Here is a 20,611-nt window from a genome sequence, read left to right on the forward strand (position 1 = left end):
TCCGTGGCCACACAGCATATAACCAAGACTGAAAGCCTTTGATCAATCAGAGCAGCAGAACGAAGGGAGGGTGGCGGAAGAGAAGACAGCAAGCTTGCTTGGCAGAGCACTGAAAATGCTGACTCTCCCTCTCTCTCAAATGAGCCTTTCCATGAAATCTGTTATTTGAATTGTCATAAGAGACACAACATCTTATACGTCAGCTGAACCTATCTACCCTAAACATATATGGATTAAGCTCCTATGAATGCCAAAAGCTTGTGCACACAAGCAGTCTCCTGGGAGATTTTAAAGGTAAGGAGCTCCTTTTCATGCAGAAACTCAGCACTGCCTGGGCCATGCATATTCTAGAAATGAGAATACATGGGATCTGGAGGTCTCAAAATAAAAGAAAACATGCTTCAATATTAATCAATCTGGTGCACTATATCCCTCTTGTAAGGGATACCATAGGAATCCCAGTTATGCCACCTTGAGTTACATATGGAAGAAATCAAGTATATAGATGTGCTAGAGAGTAATGATGTAGGTAATAATGAAGTTTCAATTAAAGGTCCCAAACAATTTTTCTCATTCTCATCTACCACTATTATTTAATTCAATTGCTTTAAAGTTGTTAGAACATATGCATTGGAGTGTTGCAATAGGCAAAAGCATACAGAAAGCTAAGCGCACTTGCCACTGGCATTGAATATTTGCAATAAGACCCAGCTTTCAAGCATATTTGTATACATGATTGTACAGTTGGACTTATTCCCAAATTAGTGGTATGATCGAAGCCCTAGATACTGTAAGTGTTCGTTCAAGTATTGGTTAAATATTTGAGGAGAAATGGTAACAGAAGAGAACTATGAACAAACAGAGTATTATGGGAATAGTGGTCTATTTTCTTTTTAATGGAGACATGTAAACTGCCACAGATATATTTGACATGTAAAATTCATTCTGTTTTCTCCATGACGGAGCCTGTGTTATGAAAAAAATTGCCACTGGAATTGAATGAAGTCCCCTCTTTATTATAGTTTAAGGCATACTTGTTTATCCAAGCCTTCTAATTGTTTTGGTTGCTTCAACTGTTGGAATATTTTGTTTAAAATGCATTGTTTTAAGGCTATTTTAATTGTACATCTCTGGTTGAGTTCTGTAAGCTGTCTTGAGCCATTAAAGGGGTGAATAGCATATAAAATACCATAAATCATTCAGATGATCTTTGGATATAATCTATAGGTCGTATATATTTTTGTCTTGTAGCTATTTCATGACTAACTTTTTAATCAAATTTTCCATATTGCGTAGGGATATGCAACATATATGTAAACACAAAAAACTGCTGTTACAAAGATAATTGCATGTATTTTCTTTTCCATTTTGGTACATTTTCATGTTAGTACTGTGCCATGGTGCTGGGATGCAGACACTAAGTCTCTATAGTTAGTTATGCTATTAAAAAAAAAAACAAGGATTGTAATGCTGTTATTCCATCCCTTTTCTGCTATAATTATTTCATCCCTGATGCAAGGGTAGCCTTTGCTGCTGCTTCCAATAGCCCAGCTTCTTCAGTTAAGCTTTATTCCCTGGGATCTGGCCCTCTGAAATATCAGCCACTGCCAAAGTATTGCCAAGCTTAAATTAGCAGGGCTTATTTTATAAGTACCATCAGTAACAGGGTTTATATTTATTTTATAAGCAACACTGTAACAGAGAATAAATTTTGACAAAAACAAAAACACACACCCTCCAATATAGCTCTTCTCTGTCATAATTCTTTTCTTCCTGCCCTCTTCTCAGGGATTGTGTGTACTCTAATGAGCAGAGCAGCTAAGAGTGTTCAAGAGGCTGAAGGAGACCAGCAGCAGCTTCTGTCTGAAGAGGGCCTCAGAGACTCAAGAAGTGGTAGTATTAACATGGGACATATTCAAAGTCCCAAACATTAAATTTGTCTACCATTTCATCTTGAAAGCATTTGACTAGTAGTTTTCTGAAGAACAATATAGAATACATCATCAAAGTCTATGCCTGTATCAAGAGAAGTTCATTCACTTTTGATTTGGATTAAATTCCTTCCTAATGACTCATCAGGACTCTCACTCAGCAAAGAGGCATCAAAATGGGAAAGGGGCACCCCCTGCAGGGACTGTAGTGCAGGCAGAAAAGCAAGAAAGGGTTAGTCATTCACGTCAAGCCACTTTTATGGGTGAGACAGATGCACCAAGTAGTCTGGAGAAAAAGGAGGGAACCCCAGCCCTCCCCTTTGTAACAGTCTACAGTAGGACTACACTGCCAGCAGTTTGCTTTATTCCCACCCACATCTCTCCTCCTCCCTCCCTAGCAAGACTTTCACTGAGCACAGGTTTCTGCCTGTTACATCAGAGTGGATGAACACTGCCCCATTCACTCAACTTCCACTCTGTAACACAGAAGGAAATTGGGAACGGATTAAGTCATTAGACTCCCCAGGGCATGTTGCTTTCACCTCATAACTCAAATGTACTCTATCTTTTCTCATCTGCTTGTTGAAGATCCCTGTATAGTAGTTTCTGGAAGTCAGGAGGAGAAAAGATTAATAGAAAGGGAACAGTGAGTAATCAGTAATGAAATGGATTCAGTAGCCTTGGTTTTCTGTAAAAAGGATTCTCAAAGCACTGAAAGCTTTAACGATCTGAAAAGCTGAATGAAAAGAAAATCAGGGATAAACTGAAGGTAACTCAAGTTATATGTCAGTATTTTTTAAAATGATATACTTTGTCCCATGAACCACTGGAAGGTGTATCATGAGGACCTTCATTGGCACTGAAGGTCCTACAATCCTTCTTTCAATACATTATGATACATGGATTTTCAGTATTCACTGCAACCAAGACCAAATATACATAAAAAGCTGAATTATGCCATCCATAAAACTTTTTTTTAAAAAAAGCTCACTTGAAGAAAGATGCTGTAATATGAAAGCTTACACATTCATTAAGTTTTATAATTGACATACTAAAGGCAATGAAAAATAAAATTATTATTAAAATAAGTTTATTTAATCTTCAATTTATTTATTTGAAACAGTGATAAATGTTCATCTTTTTTTTAAATTACATTTTCTATGGCCTTGAAAAGTTGAAGAAACATTGACATAACTGAACATTGCGGCCTGAAAGTGTAACAATCTCCTGTAGAAAATGCACAGCACAGACTACTTTACCTGCACAGAGCAACTATAATGTAAAACCTTGGGCCACCATATATGGACTGCAAAATACTGCATGATCAGTACATGGCAGCAAAGATACAGAAAACTCTTAATCTTTGCTGCCATCTAGTGGCCATCAGGATTTATGCAGGCCAGTTCTGATAGCCTTAATAAAACTCTAGCTTTTAAAAACTAAAGTTAAGTGAGATGGTGTTTGAAATTACCCAATATCAAACTCCTTGCTTTGTAACATGGAAGTTTTCAATCAAAACTCACAAGAACTTCCCGCTCAATTGTAACTCTGAATATTCAATGTTCTTAATCAAGAATAAGGTGCTTTGACTCACATTACTGGATGTTCTATTGTGTATACTCTATCAAAATGGTTGGAAGATATGCAGGGACAGTACTGTCCTCTTCTGCAGCACTCACACTGTAATAGGAGTTCAACATAACAGTTTCCTATTGGATTTTGCCATTTGTTGACAATGGGAGAGATGTTAGTATTGCAATATTGTCATACCTCCCCTTTGTTTATTAGTGCAATAAAGACCCAAGCAACAGAAACATTAGCATTCAAGGACTCCAAAAAATGGTCTGTAAAAATTAGAAATGCCTCCTCCACACATAAACTCCCAATATTGAAAGTCTACAATGAGGGTGTAACCCTATCTAGCTTAATGAAGCTACAACTATCAGCGTAACTGGGAAGGCTGATAGGTTCTCAAATGAAGAGAGAGTTTTAACCACATTAAACTGAATACAGTTCCAGCCTCTCTACAAACCTTCCCAATCAACACAAGCAGGACTAGTATGAGCAGGACTAGAACATCTGCCCATCTCTTCTCTGTGTGCTTTTTCCCAGAATGGTTACAAGATTTATAGAATACCAATTTTTATGAGAACACATTCTGGCATTGGCCAAAGATGATCTTGTGTTCATAGTCTGCGTGGTTCAAGTCCAAGAAACAAGATTATTGCAAAGACTGACATTCTTGGGGATTCCCCACAATTATAGACTTTCCTCTCACTACAAATTCAGTGAAGTCCAAGCCTATTAATTTTATAATCAAGTTATAAGTACCTTGGGTTTTAGGCCTTGAATTAAGTTGGGAAAAAGTGGAGAAGTGCACATGAATGATTCATTTTTAATGTTTTTATTATGCTTTTCTTGTTTACCTTCCTTATGTTTTGGAAGAGGCCTGATTTTCAGAAGTTTCCAGAATAATAGAAGAATAGCTTCAAGCACTTACCAATCAAGAGGCTAAGTTATTCTGGTTTTCCCTCCTACATGGATTATACATGGGATTTTATATATTAAGAAAAAGAAAAGCAGTGGGAAAACGTGGAGAGGTAATAGATAATTGTGATGCTTAGATTCCCTCCCTTGATATAAAGCTTCATGAATGAAGCAGCTGGTTATACAATAAAAGCTTCATTTGGAAGTATCTTTAATATTTACTTTCTTCCAAAGTATAGTATTCCACATGTGAGTTTCCTTCTAAATGACAGACTCTCATAACCAGACAGGTAAGATGTAAGATTACTTAGGGTGGATAAAGTTTTTCTGAATAATCAGGTATAACTAATGTTATTGAACCCTGACTCTTCCCACTTCCCAAAGGTTGTACACCAAACTGAAAAAGAGTGAACCAAAAAAAAACAAAACCCCCCACCAGTCCTAATGTAAAATCCTTTGGACAAAATGCTGAATGCAAAGCGAAGTAACTCACATAATTAAATTATTATTTTTTCCTGAGGAATTGTTGAAAATTTATTAGATTAACTTTGAAATATTGGTAATTTTACTAAGCCCAGTAGTGTTGTATGCATACAAATGCAGTCAATTAGGCACACTTCACTTTTTCTTCCATACTACTTTTATTAAGCCACATTCCTCCAAGATTTCTCCCTGATCACCAGAACTAAAATAATAAGAGCTCATCTGAGGTTGCCTTAGAAGCTCCCATTCAGCCTTATTTGCTGTTGCCAGAATTTGTGAGCTTCTCTGGACACTTTTGGAGATCATCCTCCATGTACTTTTGATAGAACCAATGAAGTAAGAAGCTTATCTGCACACTGATAAGAATCTTAAACACAAGAAAGTAATTACTGAACCATACTCTGCCAGTCACTAGCAATCACTGGGTGTTTACAATCCTTTCTTCCTCTAAGAGTTGCAGGTATCTATTTTTATTTAGGGTTAAACCCCTGGATTTTTACTTTTACTTCTTGTTGCACCAACCCTCCATTTTTTGATCCCTGATCTTTTCCCTGGTGATGGGGTTTGAATTTCTTAAAGCATTTTGTCTGCTCTGTTTACATTAGACGCAGCTGACTGGGTGCAGTTACTGGGGTAACAGGCGCCGTCACTTTGATTTATGAGCACATCAAGAGGAGTTTCAGCGTGACACTGTGGACTGACAGGAGCACTTCATTAATTTGATGCCCAGGTTACTTGCTGGCTGATCCTCATGTGCTGCTCCCCTCCCAGATTAACCATGCTTTATCAGCTGGTATACTGGGACAACTGTCAGGGACAAGCTTCTGTCTGAAAATTCTTCTCCTTCTCAAGCTTTCTGGAGTCATAGAAGAAATTAAGATGGCAAGATTTCTTGAATCTGGCTCAGCATTTCAAATACATCATTACATAACAGCAATGTAAGTACTAGCCTAGGAACAATATGTGATGACAATATGTGATGACATGACTGAACTTATACATGCTAACATTTTTTTCTGTAAATCAAAGGAAGCAACATTTCCAAAGTTAGCTTGTAAAACAAAATAAGGTGTCAGAAAGTTGAATTGCAGAAGACATGAGTCTGATATCTTTTTCTGCTATTGGCTTGCTATGTATGTTCAGCTAAATCATGGGTTGCTTCTTTCCTAATGATAAAATGTAGCTCTGCTTCATAAGATTTGAGACTGGAAAAATAAATATATTGATCATACACAAGTGCCATGCAGTTATAATAACAGTATGCGTCTATCATATAGACCTAATAGACTGTATTTAAACTTAGTTTCAATGAATTAGACAGGCAAGGCCAATTGGGCAAAAACTATGAAAGAAGACAGTGTGGTCCATGGGGACAACGTGGAACCACAGAGCTGAAAATTTAAGGTTTCACAAAAATTTAACATAGATGCAAAAATAGGTTTGATCAATGGAAAACCCCAGAACTTGTGAAACTTAGAACTCGTGTGAGTGTATATACTTATTTTATTTTTCTTACATAGACTTGCATACCACACAATTCATTCTTGTTTCTAGATGGCTTATACAAAAGACATGAGCCAGAAACTGTCCTGCTTTTTTCCCTCCCCCACCTCTCCATTTAATTTCAGAGACAAACTGTAACTTTTGTGGCTACATTTGAAGAAAAAAGCTTGGGAAGACCATATGTATCTCAACATCACCAACTGTTTGTTTTTTACTCCCACTGTAAACTTTCAACTTGGACAAACTGTCATTTCAAATACAGTTAATAAGCAGAAACTGCATTTTTCCCTCTAAGACAATGGATATTGTGAAATGAACATTGTGAAATATATTATACTGGTTTAAATGTTACAGGTAGCCCTTGGTTAACAACCACTCATTCAGTGACCATTTGCGTGCCCTCCCCCACCTGGCAGCGGCCATCCCAAGCCACACTGCAACAGCCCCTCCCCCCCTCCCCCACCCGCAGCAGCCACTTACCTGCCTGCCGGCCTCCTTGTGAGACACCTGGGACTTACAACTTCCTGCCGGCTTCACCACTGACTTTGGTTGTTGGAAGCCAGCAGGAAGTTGCGAGGAGGTCCTTGCTTAATGACCTGTGAACCTCGCTTAATGACGGCAATGGAGAATGCCGGGATTGCAGTCACCAAGCAATGCAATCACGTGATGCCTTGCTTTATGACTGCATCACTTAGTGATGGAAATTCTGGTCCCAATTACTATAGTAACTACCTGTATACTAGCTAATCATATTATATTCCTCAAAACTACTGCAGAGGGCATTGTTTCAGAAAGATTCCCACTGGACCCTTCCATGACTGCCCTGAACATGCATGGTTCCCAGTGTGGGTCTGCTCTGAACCACATAAGGGAATCTTTTATTGGGGCCATCTGCAGTTTGATGACCATAGGATGCATGATCAACAATGGCGTTTGAGCTTTAACAGATAATAAAATAAATGAATAACAGATATTGGAAAAAGCATATACCATGTACGTTATGACAGGAATGATCAAAATCTGCCTTAAGCAGCAAGGAGAACAGCAGTACTGGCCAACTCGTGCTTCTATCAACCAAATTTGATAAACTCCCATTTTTAATATAATTAGAGTCAAAGAGAACTTACAAATAACTCACATGAGGGGAACAATTTACATATTTCAAATGATTCGCTGACATTCAAGATGACCAAATAGTGGATACCAAAGAATCTGTGGAAGGATTTTATCTACCCAGAGGTGTTTTAACTCACTGTAGTTAAATCAGTTTCAATATGTCTTTACATCAGTAGTTCTCATATCTTTCCTTTTATGCAGACCACTACTTCGTAACTGAAAGTTTCAGAGAACATCATTTCAGAAAATTTGAGAATCTGGGATTTTGGCCATTTTGGTACTCATATTTGGGATCACTTGAAGTAACCTCACAGACCATCAATAGACTCCCGATCACAGGTTGAGAACTACTGCCATATGGAAACATTGTGGATTGTGCTAAAATTACTTGGAACACACACCATTTTAACTGTATATCAGTCAATGTATTCTAATGATGTACAGTATTGGATAGGATCTGGGAAATCTAAGTTCAAGGCCACAGAAATTCATGGGTTGAGTTTGGGCCAGACATTCTCTCTCAACCTCACTTAACCATGTGGTGAGAAAAATGGAAGGAGAGTTTGCTCTTTTTGCCACCTTTTGATCTTGGAACTAACATAAAAATAAATACTGCCAAGGCTAATCATAAACAATAGCCTCATAATACGGGTATCCGAATTCTGAAAATTTATTGTTTCCTGGGTCTAACAGGTAACCCCTTAAATAAGTTTCATTGCACTATTAAGATGAACATAGTAGATTTTCCAGATCAATACAGAGCCTCAATTCATGTTTCCGTGGCAGTACCACTACTGCCAAAAATACTTTCACAGCACTCTGCATTATGATGTTGCTTCTGGCAAAAGTGCCAACAGCAGGGATGGTACAAATATCTTTTATTTTATAATTCTAAAGCAAAAATTACATACTTGTTGCTGCAGATAAATCTCTTAAACAAGGGCTGATTACTGAGAATCCCTGCAAAACATTTTTCTAAGCAGTGAATTAGTCATAGTAAACTAGCCTATTGAAAAACACAGAGGCAGTGACTTGAGAAATCTCTGAAATTAAATCTATACTGAATAACTAAGGATAATTCAACTTGTCCTGTCAAATGGAAAAGAAAGCACAATAGCTCAACCTGTACTTTTGCAAGCAAAGCAATGCAATTTTTCTAGCATCTCTGTTTTCCCCTCAATTATTTTTATTTTCTGCAGATTTTTTTTTTTTTTTTTTGCAAAGTGCAGTGTCTTTCTGAACTCAAAGCAAACCTCACCTCTTTGGCTTGCTGCTTTCCAGCTTGCTGCTGAGTCAGAAGCTGCAGGTGAAGTTGTTCCTGCTGCTTCTTGTAGTATTCCTGCAACTGAAGAAAAGGTAGGAGAAAAGAATAGCAAAAATTATGAGAAAGATGGTGCTGGAGAACATAGTACTTTAAAGCTTTGCAACTATCTAATAAGATGTGAGCACACTATAAAGGCATTATGGTGCTATAGGGCTATATGTGTGTCTATATGATCATAATGAATAGAATCACAAAAGAAGTCAAATGAATATGTTTATTTATCTTGCTTTTTATAATTACTGTATAGTCACAATAATTATTGAAAAGAAGTCACTAACATTTCTATTTTATAGACAGATACAGAGACCAAACCATTAGTAAGTTTATGAAACTTGGTCTTCCCACGAACATTTCTTCTTTAAGAAAGAGGACATGGAAATTATTTTCCCAAAAATACAGAACTTGAAATGAAAGCAGATAGCCAACTGCAATATTTTTCTAGAGGGTGTAGAGAATACATGTCAACAGACTAGAAGAGTCAATCAAAAGAAGCATTCCCAGAACTGAAGGAATATGACTCACTAACATTTTATTGAATTACATGAGACCTAGGCTGTAACCTTCTCTTGTCAATCATTATTTGGGGCAAGAGAAACAGAGAGAGGAGGAAAGAGAGCAAGAGAAGACATATAATCTTGTGTATTTTTATGTCTTTTTGGCCAGAAACAAATTGGCCTGGAATGCACTGAGCTGCAATATGCCATATTTCAGAGATATTTAACTTAGGTGGGACTGGCTCACCTGACACGTGGCATGTTAATTGCTGCACACCAAATTATAAGCAGGGCAAAAAATTGATGGGGCCAGGACAGAAAGTATATTTGTTTTAATTGAATTAACTTATTACATGATTACTCATTTAATTTTCCTTTTCTGACCCATTAAAAATGATGGCATTTTTTAATGGCAAGTTTTGGAGGGGATCTTGACCCAAACCAAGGCTTGTTGGATATAATTAGTTCCCAGGGCTTATCTGGCACTATTTGTGGACAAATATTGTTTTAACAGGATGAAATCACAGAAGACAAATCATTCTTGCCTAAATAATGTTTATATTCATATCAGATAGAGAAAGAGAACATGTTATTTATTTTGCTTATTAAAACATTTATATTCTGCCTTTAAGTTAGAGGCCTATACAAGTTGTAATACTTTAAAATCCACATTGTAGAAAGTAAATCAAAATTGAGCTATACACATAATAAACCACTGAGTACAATAGGAATCTGGTAAATTCAGCAGACTGACATACTATATAGGAATAACAAGCAAAAAGAAAGCATAGTAGCTTTAGTAAAACAAGCAGTATAAGTGAGAGATTCTCAAACATTTTTTCCTTTGAGTTTTTGTTTAGTATCTGGGGGTACACAGCCACTGGAATTTCCTAATCCTAAGAAACCTTTTTGTTCCATCCTGCAAGTATGCTCAGCAGTGCTATGCTCAGAGTCCTCTGCAGGCCAACTAGTGCTTCTTCCCACGGATTCTCATTCTTGTTCTTGTCTCACCATGTCTGCTTTACAATGAAAGAAAAAATCTACTCATTAAAGCCCAGTGAAACATTGGTAGGGCATCATGGAGACTTCAGCAGAGGTGGGAGAGACAGCCAAGAAGCTGGGGCAAGGTAAGAGTTTGCTAGTGGGAAACCTGCCCCACAGCTTAGAAGTTAATGGAGGAGAACAGTTTTTGCAGGGCTTACTCCTGCATTGCAACTGGCCAGAACTTAATCAGTTCAGGTACAGTACAGCTATATAGAAGCCTTGTGACATTATGGGGATGAAGGGGCTTCATGCAGAGGTGCCCTAATAATCAGTAGAGAGCATGAAGAATAATTTATACTATGTGTAATGCGTCATTGCAAAAGAAACAGGTCTCTCCCTTAAAGGATCTTAAAGTCTAAATGCAAAAGGAAGACACAATTGCCAGGGATGAGACAAGGGTAGAAAGTATGAATGCATGTGAATGTAATTGCTTATAAAAAGATTTGGCTACCATTGGGGATGAGAATTAAGAAGTTATGTCAAAAGGATTTAGGGGGAATAGCAAGTTCCATTCTCTCTTCCTCTTTGGGAAAGGGCAATCTGCATCAGAAAAGACACAGAAAATACATGTTTAACTACTGTCCTAGCATTTGATTCTTGCCTGTAGTTATTCCTGGAACTATTTTTTACAACAGATGGTGTTCTAGGTCTACAGGATCCAACCTTATCTCTGGAAGCCCAGGTGCCTGAAGTGGTTAGGAGTACTTATTTTCAGAACTGGCTGGTTCACAAGCTACGGCTCTTCCTGGACCATAGCTGGTAAACTCAGTTCTGAATCATGTGAATTTGGCAATTGCTCAGAATTCAAACAGACAAGCATTTTCTTTTGGACTTATGAAAGCCAACTCTTCTGCTTTAAATTACTAGTTTTTTTGTTTCTAGAAAGTTCTGTGCAACACGTGAGCTTCAATTAAAAGAAGCTTTGGAATACTGCCTCATCTATATAGGTAAACCAATAAAGGAATCTGTTTCCATTAGTACTTAGTTTTCAAATAAAGTATTTTAGTGGCTAGAGTAAAAAATTAATACCCATTATTGCTTAGCACATTTACTAAGTACTGAATGAAACTAGTTATATAAACTATTCTAGGTCATTAGGTATGCTGGCTGGGGAATTCTGGGAGTTGAAGTCCACACATCTTAAAGGTGCCAAGGTTGAGAAATGCTATCTAGGTCATTTTGTACTTATCTTGGCTGAATACAGGGTACAGTAGGTTAATATTTTGGACAGGGAGCCATTTCCAGGATAATAATGCTTTAAGATGCAATTTTGGTTAGATTATTTGAGAATAGCATTCAATTTATTTATTTTAATCTATATATTACCTCAAGAAAAGCTAAAATTATTTATTTTTATCCATCTCAACTCTACCTTTTCTTTCCAAAAGAAACTTAGAAATGAAAATTAAAATACCCTTTAGCTAGTAAATATTACAAGATTCAGGATGTGAAATTTTAAATTACTTCAGTTTTAGCTCCTTAATTATTTTATCTACAAAATATTAATATATAGCACACAGAAGCATTTCAGCTCTTCAGTGTGAAGAGACAATTAAAGGACTCTTCTTAGTGCATGTTAAGTGGCATTACACTGAGATTTTCACAGGCATGCCAGTTTTAGTTTCATTATATTAAAATAAATGATTTACAGATGTAATTTGTTTTCCACAGGAGGGGGGCAGAACTACAGAGAGATCAGTACAGGTTTCCACAATGGGAGGGGGAAGCGAGGGGGAAGCTGGCTCCTGAGGAATGCCCCTGGGGATTCTGGGAGAGTCCTTATCAGCCTGTAGTTGACAGTGCTGACAGCAAAAACCTTTCTCTTTAAGTCTGCTGAACAGGTTTGGAAAGCCTCCCTGTTTACCCAAAAGCCAATCAAAACCAGGTCTCTATATGGGATTCTGAGAACATTGGGTCAAGAGGTGAGAGGTGTGATGTTTGGTTTTCTTCTCACAGAGAATGCCAGCTATTCCGGTCCAGGCTGTTTAATTTGCAGTCAGACATGTTTCTCTATCAGGCTCCAAAAAGGCTCTGAGAGGGAAGGACCCCACCCAGGTTAGTGTTTACCTTTTGTTCTTCCCCTGGGGCTAACCTTGACTCCTTATCAGCATGTTTGAAGTAAACAGGTACTTAAGGCAGGAGGAAGGGTGTGGAGGATGCTGTGGTTTTTATGTTTGCTCCCCCTTCCCTGGAGCAAATGTTTGTCCAAACAGTTGTGCTTTCTTGGGGATTTTTATCTCCTCCCTCATTTTTATAATTATTTTCACTTACATTTAGTAAAAAAAAAACCCTGTCCCATTCCCAATTCTATATAGTAATTGATGGAAATGTTATTTCCTAAGGGAATTGTTTGCTTTAAAATAAAGCTTTATAGGATTAAGCACATTTTAGAGCCATCAGCTAACATGATAAACATAATGCTGAAACTCAGAAGAAGCCAGAACTTGAAAAGTTCCAGAGCACAGAATTTGCTCAGTCACCAAAACCAAAATGAAAATTGTACCTAACTACTTTACATGTAACTCTCAAGCTGACTGTCATTGTCTAGAAAAGTTTAAAAAAAGCTTTGAAATAGAACTTCTGGAAAGAAGTTTCAGTGCAAAGTGTTCAGTCAATATTCTTAAATAGGGCATTCATTTAGTCCTCATTTTTAGTACATTTAATTGAAAGATGTATTCCACTTGTCATTTCAGTCTTCCTGCAGTTATTCACAGTCTCTTAATATTTCATGGGAACAACCAAAGCAGGAAGACAAATAATGAAATAAGGGACTTATTATAAATATCCATTTATCCTAAAATTAGTGCTAATTTAGAGAGGAACCTGCTATGGGAAGGGAATTGTATTTTCCCAGGATTAAGAACACACTAATCTGTTATGGGGGAAATATAATTCAGTCACACATCATCCAACTATAACTTCTGAACCCATTTTACAAGACTTAACTTTCAATGACATTTAACAAGGTTTTGTGCAAGACAAGAGCAATTCCAGAGGAAAAAAAAACAAAAAACAAAATTGGGGCATTGGATATCCCTATCTGTCCATTGTAATATATATTAGTAAATAAACAAAACAAAAATCAAATTCACAGGCAAAATCTTCACTTGCAAATAAAATCCTCAATCTTTCTTCATGTACATCCTATTTGTTTTTTACAAACCCCAACATTTGAACTATCCAAGAGATTCCAACCCACGTATTCAGTCTATGGCCATGACGAAGAATTTGCTCTTAAACTGGAAAAAGTTGGACTTGACTGTTGAGGATTCATATTTTTATTCAACGATTACATCCAACAACTGGGGCAAGTCAGTAGCTTTCAGCCCATCCTGCAAATTTACAAACAGGAAACACATTGCACTTGCGTGAGAGAAATGCAGCCACAGATGTCAGCATCTGTGACTCTCACATGAAAGGTTTTCTCAAATGCATGCCGCTTTACCTGTTGCAGCATAATTGCTTGCTGCTGCTGCAGCAGGGCTTGAAGCTGGGGTGGAGATAGAATCTGTTGCATCTGCTGTGGTGTGATCATCTGAGGAGACATCATAGCCACAGACACTGGAACCTACAGAGAGAAAGAAATGCATAATGGGTTACAGGAGATGTCACATAAAGGGATGAGAGAGAATTGGGAAGAAGTTATTTGCACAGATATTTATATAGCTACACTCTTTATTCTCCTGCCATGTGGGCGAGAAGAAAATACATGTGTTTTCTTCAGGGGCAGTGAAGTTAGAGGGTTTAAGAGCTCAAAATCAGCAGAACAAAGATTGTTCTTAGTGTCTGCATAAAAAATTGCACAAGGACATAATCTCAGTTTTGAGGTAGACTGTTTTATCAAATCCTAAAATTTTATCCAAGTCCAAATGCACACAGTGAAGCAAGCCTGAGACAAAAGTAAATGTCAACACCACAGATGGAAAGCTGTAGGCAGAAATACAAAATTCTACTTCATATTTCACAGGTAATTCAATTAGCAGATTTTTGAGTCCGCCTCCCAAAATCAGTGCTGAAGCTAGTGAATGAAAAGTATTCAAAGAATGGTGTGTATGTGTACACACACATACACAACGAAGCCAAGAGAAAATGTTATTTTGTTATTTGCAATATGAAGCAATATGTTGTTTTGAAAAGTTCTACAGGACTTCCTTATTACCAAATGCTGTAGATGTGTAGGTATGGTAAACCTTTTATAGGTTGAACTTAATTGTTTGTGGTTGGTGGAAGGCTAGAGCAGGCATAGTGGGTCGGCTACATCACACACATAAATGGGGACAAATTGTCAATCCTTCTGTTTTTGTTTTAATGGGAATTTCATTTTGTTTAAAATAGTTTATTTCAAGGCTTACACTAGAATGCTGTGAGTTTCTCATTTTAAAATGGTTCTTAGCAATTGGGCCATGGAAATCCAGCAGCACAAGCAGAACAGCTTCAGGGTGGCAGGCACACTACTTAACAGATGCCCACAATAACTGTTCACATATTTAATATAACAGCACTAGCCGAATACCTGAGAACTACGTTTGACTTTGTCTGTTGCAGCAGAATTACAACATAATGTTACAAAATATTCTGAAAAGAAATTCATATTGAGATTTGATATCCCCCCCAAAGAATGCATTTAATGTTCACTCACTGGTTCATAATACTGTTTCCCTGCCTTTGAAAAACTCTTGTCTGCAGACTGTAAACCACCTGTCCTAACATGCCTTGTTAAGGGCAGGAAATAGCACTGCTTTTTCTAAGTCCCCAAAGGTTATTATTCTTATTGCCTGCATTGCTATCAAAACAGACAAGTCAGAATTAGGTCACCATAATTCATGATGCCCTATAAGTGGGTCAAAAGTTAAACAAGAACTTCAATGAATGTTCATCCTTACTGGGGAAGGGAGATCAAGAACAAGTCACATAACCACATCGTGGTTGACCACTATTTCCTCTTTGTTCATTTGTGAATAACATTTCCAGTCAACAAGCCATTTGTGACAACAAATCCATCAGTACTGAAAACATTTATTCTAAGTTTGTGATGTTGTTGTGACATGTAAAATTGTACTGCTGTTCATCGCAAACAGTTAAGCCAACATGTTTATCATGAGATGGTGTGAGGCAGGGAGAAAATGCCACCTGTGAGCTAAGTACAGTCTTCAGACTGAGATGCATTTGTTGCAAGAAAAAGCACTTTTCATTAAATAAAGGGGGAAAAAAAGCATGAGGCATGCTTAAAGAAAACACAGCACTGAGCACACTATTACAGAAACAGAAATTTTTTATTCAGAAAAGTTTCATGAAGGCTTTTCACTTTCCTAAATTAATGGAGATCAGATATAACATTCTTATCAACAACTTATTATCAATCATTATAATTATTATCAACAATTAGAAAACTAAGAAAAGCATAGAGTATTTGATTTTCTGTCCAGTAATCAGAAATACTTGAACTGAAATATTTCATCAGGAAGAAAAATTTCAACCAAGTCCACTTGTGTGATTAAATTATATTCTAAGCAAACAAAATTCTAACCTTTATCTAGAAATTATTTTTCTTGAAATTCTTGCAAGTATTTTAAAGCAATGATGTTGTATAATATCATATTATTTAGAAATGAAAAGCTTGATTAACTTCACATGCAATTATAAAAAAATGTGCGATTCCCAGCAATGGCCATCTGAAGAAAAATAAAAACTTAGATTTAATTAGTATTGTATCCATTCCACTTGCCCAATTAGATATTGTAATTAAATCCATTAACCATGTAGTAGAAGGGTTTTTTTTTATCCTACATTATTGATGGAGTAGCCCATGGAGAGTTCCATATTTAATGGATCTTATGTTGTTTGCTAGTCCAGAAGAGCCAGGTGGGAAGAATAGGAAAAGAAGAAGTATCTTCACCCTGGCAGCTCTTACCCCTACTCCAAATAATGTTTTAAGAGGAAAAGGTTATTTTGGTGCCTTTCTGCTCCAGAAATAACACCACTGATTTCCAAGTCAGTCTCTATTTGTAAAACACCCTACACATGCCACACAACTTGCACATCTTTCAAGAAAGCTAATAATAAAAAAATTAAAATTCCACTAAAATATATTTAAAATACCACTAAACACTCTTGGAACACAGCCTACCCCCATTGTTACCTAAGCAAATATTTGCCTATGTAACATAACTTCTCCTTAATTTTCCTCCCTCCCTAAACTCATCTGAAATAAGTTCCATGTAGCTTATATTGTATAACTCCCACCTCAATTACCCAGTAAGGAATTCTATGAACTGTATTTTTATGAAGATGCTAAGGAGACATTGGCTTCCAGTGATGACTTAGATAGTTACCACTTACACACTTTAAATCCTGGAGGATTTTGTATTTTTTGTTTTTAATTTTTTTAAAAAACTGACAGTAGATAACACTGTCTTCTGAAGAAGTCAGGAGGACAGCTGTAGAGAGTAAGGAAGATGATCTTGACAGAAATATGCAAGAATTGTTACAGAGGCAAAGGGACTGAAGCATTTTTTAAGTCCCAAGAAATGAGATAATATTCAGAAGTGAGTCGGGCAGACACCTCCCTCATTCACTGGAGTATAAGAAGGGAGAGGAGGTACAGCATAATCGGAATTGCAAGATTCTGTTGTTAAAACTAATTTCAAAAAAGTAGTTTAGCCTTCCTGTGGAGTTAATTTCCTGGTCTGGTCTACCTAGTGGGGCTGACAATAGTCTTTTCCACACAAATCTCTATAAAACTCTACTCCAGGTATTCTGTTATTGCTTTGGGAAGATTCAATGCAGGTGTCAGTTGTTACTTTTCAGTACTGGTGTTAAAACTAGTTAAGTATTTATACCTGATCTTTTTGCATCTTCTCAATAAACTCACATCACATAAATATACCCTAAATCTAATACGCTCAGCACATTTTTTTTCCCAATCTATGTCACAGTCTTTCTTCCATAGTCCTTGTTATAGCTATTACAACTGCCTGAAATATAGGAGAGATTAGAAATACATTTTCTAAAAATGAATGTATTACAGGTCTTTGAATGAATGTACTATAGAACTCAGTCCCAGCAAAAACCACACCTCCTGTGTGAAGAAGTACTAGTATTATGCAGGATTCCCACAGTGACTTAAGGCATCTTCCAGAGTCATCCACCCATCCTTATGCCAAGATGAGAAGCTTTGTATCAGCTTAATGATGGCTGGAAAAAAGCCACCAATTAGGGAAGATTGGGCTAGAGCTTTCTGCATTAATTACTACTTCCAGATATTCTAAAAGATCTATCCAACAAAGCATACTTTGCTTATCAGTCTGAGAATACAACGCATGAATAATTGTTAAGGTATTTACAAAGAAGTGCAGTTACTATTTTAGGTGTAATTGTTAGAAGGCCTTCCTGGATATTATCACCAATACCTATTCAAGTAGCAGCAATCAGGTCAGGAAAGGATGGTGTACTTTCTTCAAAAGTGCCATGCAATGACAAACTAGTCTGATCTACTCAAGACATTAGGCTCCCAATCATCATCATTCCCCAAAATGCCACCTGAAAATAATTGGCGTTGCCTGCACCCACTGAAATTTGTATCAAGTGTAGGAAATCATTTGAAAATATTTGGATTGGAATATTGAAATAGATTGGGATGTTATTGCTTTTTAATCTATTAGTTTCTCTGCTTCAAAGTTCACTACTATGAAAGTTTCCAGGATAATCCTCTCCAAATACTGAACTTCTGTGTTGGTAAAGGATGACAAAAGGTTGAAATTTAAGAATCAAGCAGTCATTGAAAGAACAAAGCTTCCACATTCACTGGCGATGTTATTCCAGTTACCATATCCACAGTCAAGCATCTGATTCTGCTTTTTAGTTTTCTAGAAATATTTGACCTACCAAGTGGAATAATTTCTAGAGATAAAGTAAAATAGGAAGAAATGTGACTTAGAGAATAGAAGCAAACCCAGTTGTGCTTTGATGATGTCAGGAAGAATATGGAATGAGAATACCTTCCTGTAAGAGTAACTGAAGGACTATCTCTGAATCCACCAGGTATGTTCATGAATCTGGACATGAAATATAAATCACGAACAGAAGAAGCTTCTTTTCGCTGTCCTGTCTTCATATTGCTTCATTTCCAGAGGGTTGTGAAAATTACAGAACTTGTTCATAGGCATAAATAATTATGCATTTCTTCATAGAGCACTGAACAGGAACATAAACACTGAAAAGTTACTTGGTGGATTTATTTTTCAGTTAAATAAACCTCTCCAGATCCTTTTTATCTGAAAAAAAAATGTACAATTCCTCTAGTACGGAAATACTAACTCCTACAGAGTGAGGTTTTCTTCAGAATTAACTTATCTTGGCTAGGAATACAAAGAGCAGAGGAAAATGGAAGACTGAGGAAGATGCCCTAGAAGAGGTAATATCTCCAAACATGTCAGATGAGCCCTCCTCGATGTGCTTTCAGTCAAAAGGCAAGACTTTTATCCCAGGTGCCATGAAAAGGTGGAATGATTTCTTAGTTAAGCTAGGTAGCATTCCCTTCCTCTTTGTCTTGTGTAAGGAAAATCTATTTCTGATGGTAATTAGCTGTAAATTTCAAGCATTTCACTGCTTTTAGCATAGATGCTTTGAAGTCACTTTGAGCACAGGAAAAATGGCATATAAATTACTTGAACAAGGAATGCAAATTACTCCATTTCAGCCATGCCTTTCTCCAAGCAGGAAATGTCAAATGAGCACTATGAGGAGCTGGGCTCACATTTGGAATACATTCAAAGAAACATTATCTGTCCCTTTCCCACATGATATATACTAGAGATAGCCACATAATCTCCATCTCATCCAACAGTGCTTGTTATTAGGGATGCACCGGCTTGTTTTCCTTTCATGCAATGCACATTGCCTTCTTCTCTTCTCTCAATCTACTCAGGAAGAGAGAGGCTACAGCTTGGCACATGAAGCAGATCAACTCTGCCATCAGACCAGCAAGTGAAAAAAAAACCTGGAAGACATTCTTACCTTTAGATTTAATAGTTCTTGAAGCAGACAGAATTGCACCAGGGAATTTCTACACCCTTCTGTCCTGTCAGTTCAAGCAAGCAGGAGCTTGCTGACCTTTGGGGCATGTTACAAAGCTTATCTGTTTACTCAGGTTGCTGGCTTGAGGGAGGTGCCCCAAATTTCATTTGTCATTCTAGAAGTCACTCCAAGTTAACTTATGAAGTTATTTATTAACTGCCTTTGGACTTGCTCCAAGACTGCTGAAGAGGCACTGACAACCAGAATCAGTCAATGAATCAAGGCAATAGGACCCTTGGTCCATCCTGACAAAATCCAGACTGCTTAAACTTCCTAATACTGGAAAGAGACTCTAACAGTGCTGGTGATAGTTGCAGCATTCTTCCAACATTTACCTGAAGAAAACTTGTACAAGACCAAACTTATCATCAGGACAGCAGCAGTGAAGAGACTTAATGAATTGTAGTGGAGTAATTAACATAAAGACTTGTTTCTGTAGCCTCCACAACCTGTATTTGGTTAATATATCCAGTTGCTAGTAGTTCATGCTTTATCTGTCTATCAGAATGGCTGTTCCAACATGCAAGAAGCAATGAAAATCAGTAGGGAAATTCGAGCAGTAGCAATAGAACAAGAAAGAATGCAGTTGATGCCCACTCTTTAGGAGACATGCATCACGATAATTTCCTTTTGCTGCTCATCAGCTTGCATGTGCTCTGAATGAGAGTCTGTAATTAATTGCTCATCTGCATCCCCCATCTGAACTCTCCCCACCAACCCCCACCACCACACTGCACATCCAGCTTGATACACGTTGGCTGGCATTTTCAAAATCGGAGGCATTCTAATTACCGGAGAGTTATAACACCTTCCATTTCGCGCCCGTCGGACTGACACCCTGTCAAGAGCAAAGAGACTTGCCAGAGGTTTTGACAACACTAATTGCCCCTATAATCTAAAAACACAAAGGAGAGGCGATTAGTCGTGAGGGCCGCAGCTCTCGATCCGACATGAGGTTTTCACAACGTTACAAGAAAACAAAAGCGGCGCCTTTTAGAGCATGATGGCTGCTAACAAAGCAGAATTATATTTTCATACAAACCTTTGTCTACATCAAATAGCTTCCCCTTTTCTCTTAAAATGCTATGCTGACACCATGAATGGTGGGGGCTTCTTAGAGGACGGTCATGAAGGAAGATATAGAAGAGCTATGA

At 37.3% G+C, this 20,611-nt stretch overlaps 1 protein-coding gene across 4 annotated transcripts in view; it reads right to left on the minus strand.

Annotated features, from left to right (window-relative positions):
• FOXP4 (forkhead box P4) overlaps nt 1-20,611 on the minus strand; it is a 175,465-nt gene that overhangs the window by 47,379 nt on the left and 107,475 nt on the right. For 3 of the 4 annotated variants that reach the window (XM_063297593.1, XM_063297594.1, XM_063297592.1), the window contains exons 4-5: nt 13,828-13,950; nt 8,779-8,865 (exon numbers count right to left, since the gene is read on the minus strand). In XM_063297593.1, the coding sequence (XP_063153663.1) occupies nt 8,779-8,865; nt 13,828-13,950 (210 nt within the window). Of the gene's footprint in view, nt 1-8,778; nt 8,866-13,827; nt 13,951-19,397; nt 19,489-20,611 lie in introns of those variants that run through there. The other variant, XM_063297595.1, reaches the window with a different exon arrangement.

The sequence above is a fragment of the Candoia aspera genome, chromosome 3, assembly GCF_035149785.1.
Source record: "Candoia aspera isolate rCanAsp1 chromosome 3, rCanAsp1.hap2, whole genome shotgun sequence".
In the NCBI taxonomy this organism is placed as follows: domain Eukaryota; kingdom Metazoa; phylum Chordata; class Lepidosauria; order Squamata; family Boidae; genus Candoia; species Candoia aspera.